At 43.6% G+C, this 511-nt stretch overlaps 1 protein-coding gene across 1 annotated transcript in view; it reads left to right on the top strand.

Annotated features, from left to right (window-relative positions):
• Window positions 1-511, top strand: part of LOC119591727 (balbiani ring protein 3-like) — a gene marked incomplete in the record, with an annotated part of 83,966 nt that overhangs the window by 42,155 nt on the left and 41,300 nt on the right. Inside the window, 1 exon segment of the mRNA XM_037940476.1 lies at window positions 1-204. Within this exon segment, the coding sequence (XP_037796404.1) occupies window positions 1-204 (204 nt within the window).

The raw sequence follows: 511 nt of genomic DNA, 5'->3' as shown, positions 1-511 counted from the left end.
GGGGCGTTTGCAAACAGACTTGCGCACAAGGTGAAACGGAAATTGACAACGGATGTTCAGGCACCGGTTGCAAATGTTGTTCTCCTCCTCCTGCAACTTGCCCTGCCACATCAACATGCCAGGGAAAGTGTGTGGATGCCAGGCAGTGTGATGACGTTCTAACAGGTTCAACCTGTAATGGAGCAAATTGTGTCTGTTGCCGAGGTGAGTCACACACATAACCTAAATATATGACACATTTGTAATACTTTCCAAAAAGTAATACCACTTTCTTAAGACATCGAGGCATCGTCGAAACGCCCTCGAAGTACTCGTCTACTTCAATTCGCAGAGGCGTGTGTATAACAATTCCAATATTACAAGACATTCATCAACAACAGCTGCGTGGCTTGACTTCGTAACAAACTTTGAAAAGCCGAACAGCTAGCCTCTCTCCATTACTTGCTTAAATACAGACCAAAAGCATAATATATAATCTCTTATTCGTCTACGGCACACAAAAGACAACAGA

Source organism: Penaeus monodon, chromosome 29 (assembly GCF_015228065.2).
Source record: "Penaeus monodon isolate SGIC_2016 chromosome 29, NSTDA_Pmon_1, whole genome shotgun sequence".
Lineage (NCBI taxonomy): Eukaryota > Metazoa > Arthropoda > Malacostraca > Decapoda > Penaeidae > Penaeus > Penaeus monodon.
This window is presented reverse-complemented; position numbering and strand designations above follow the sequence as displayed.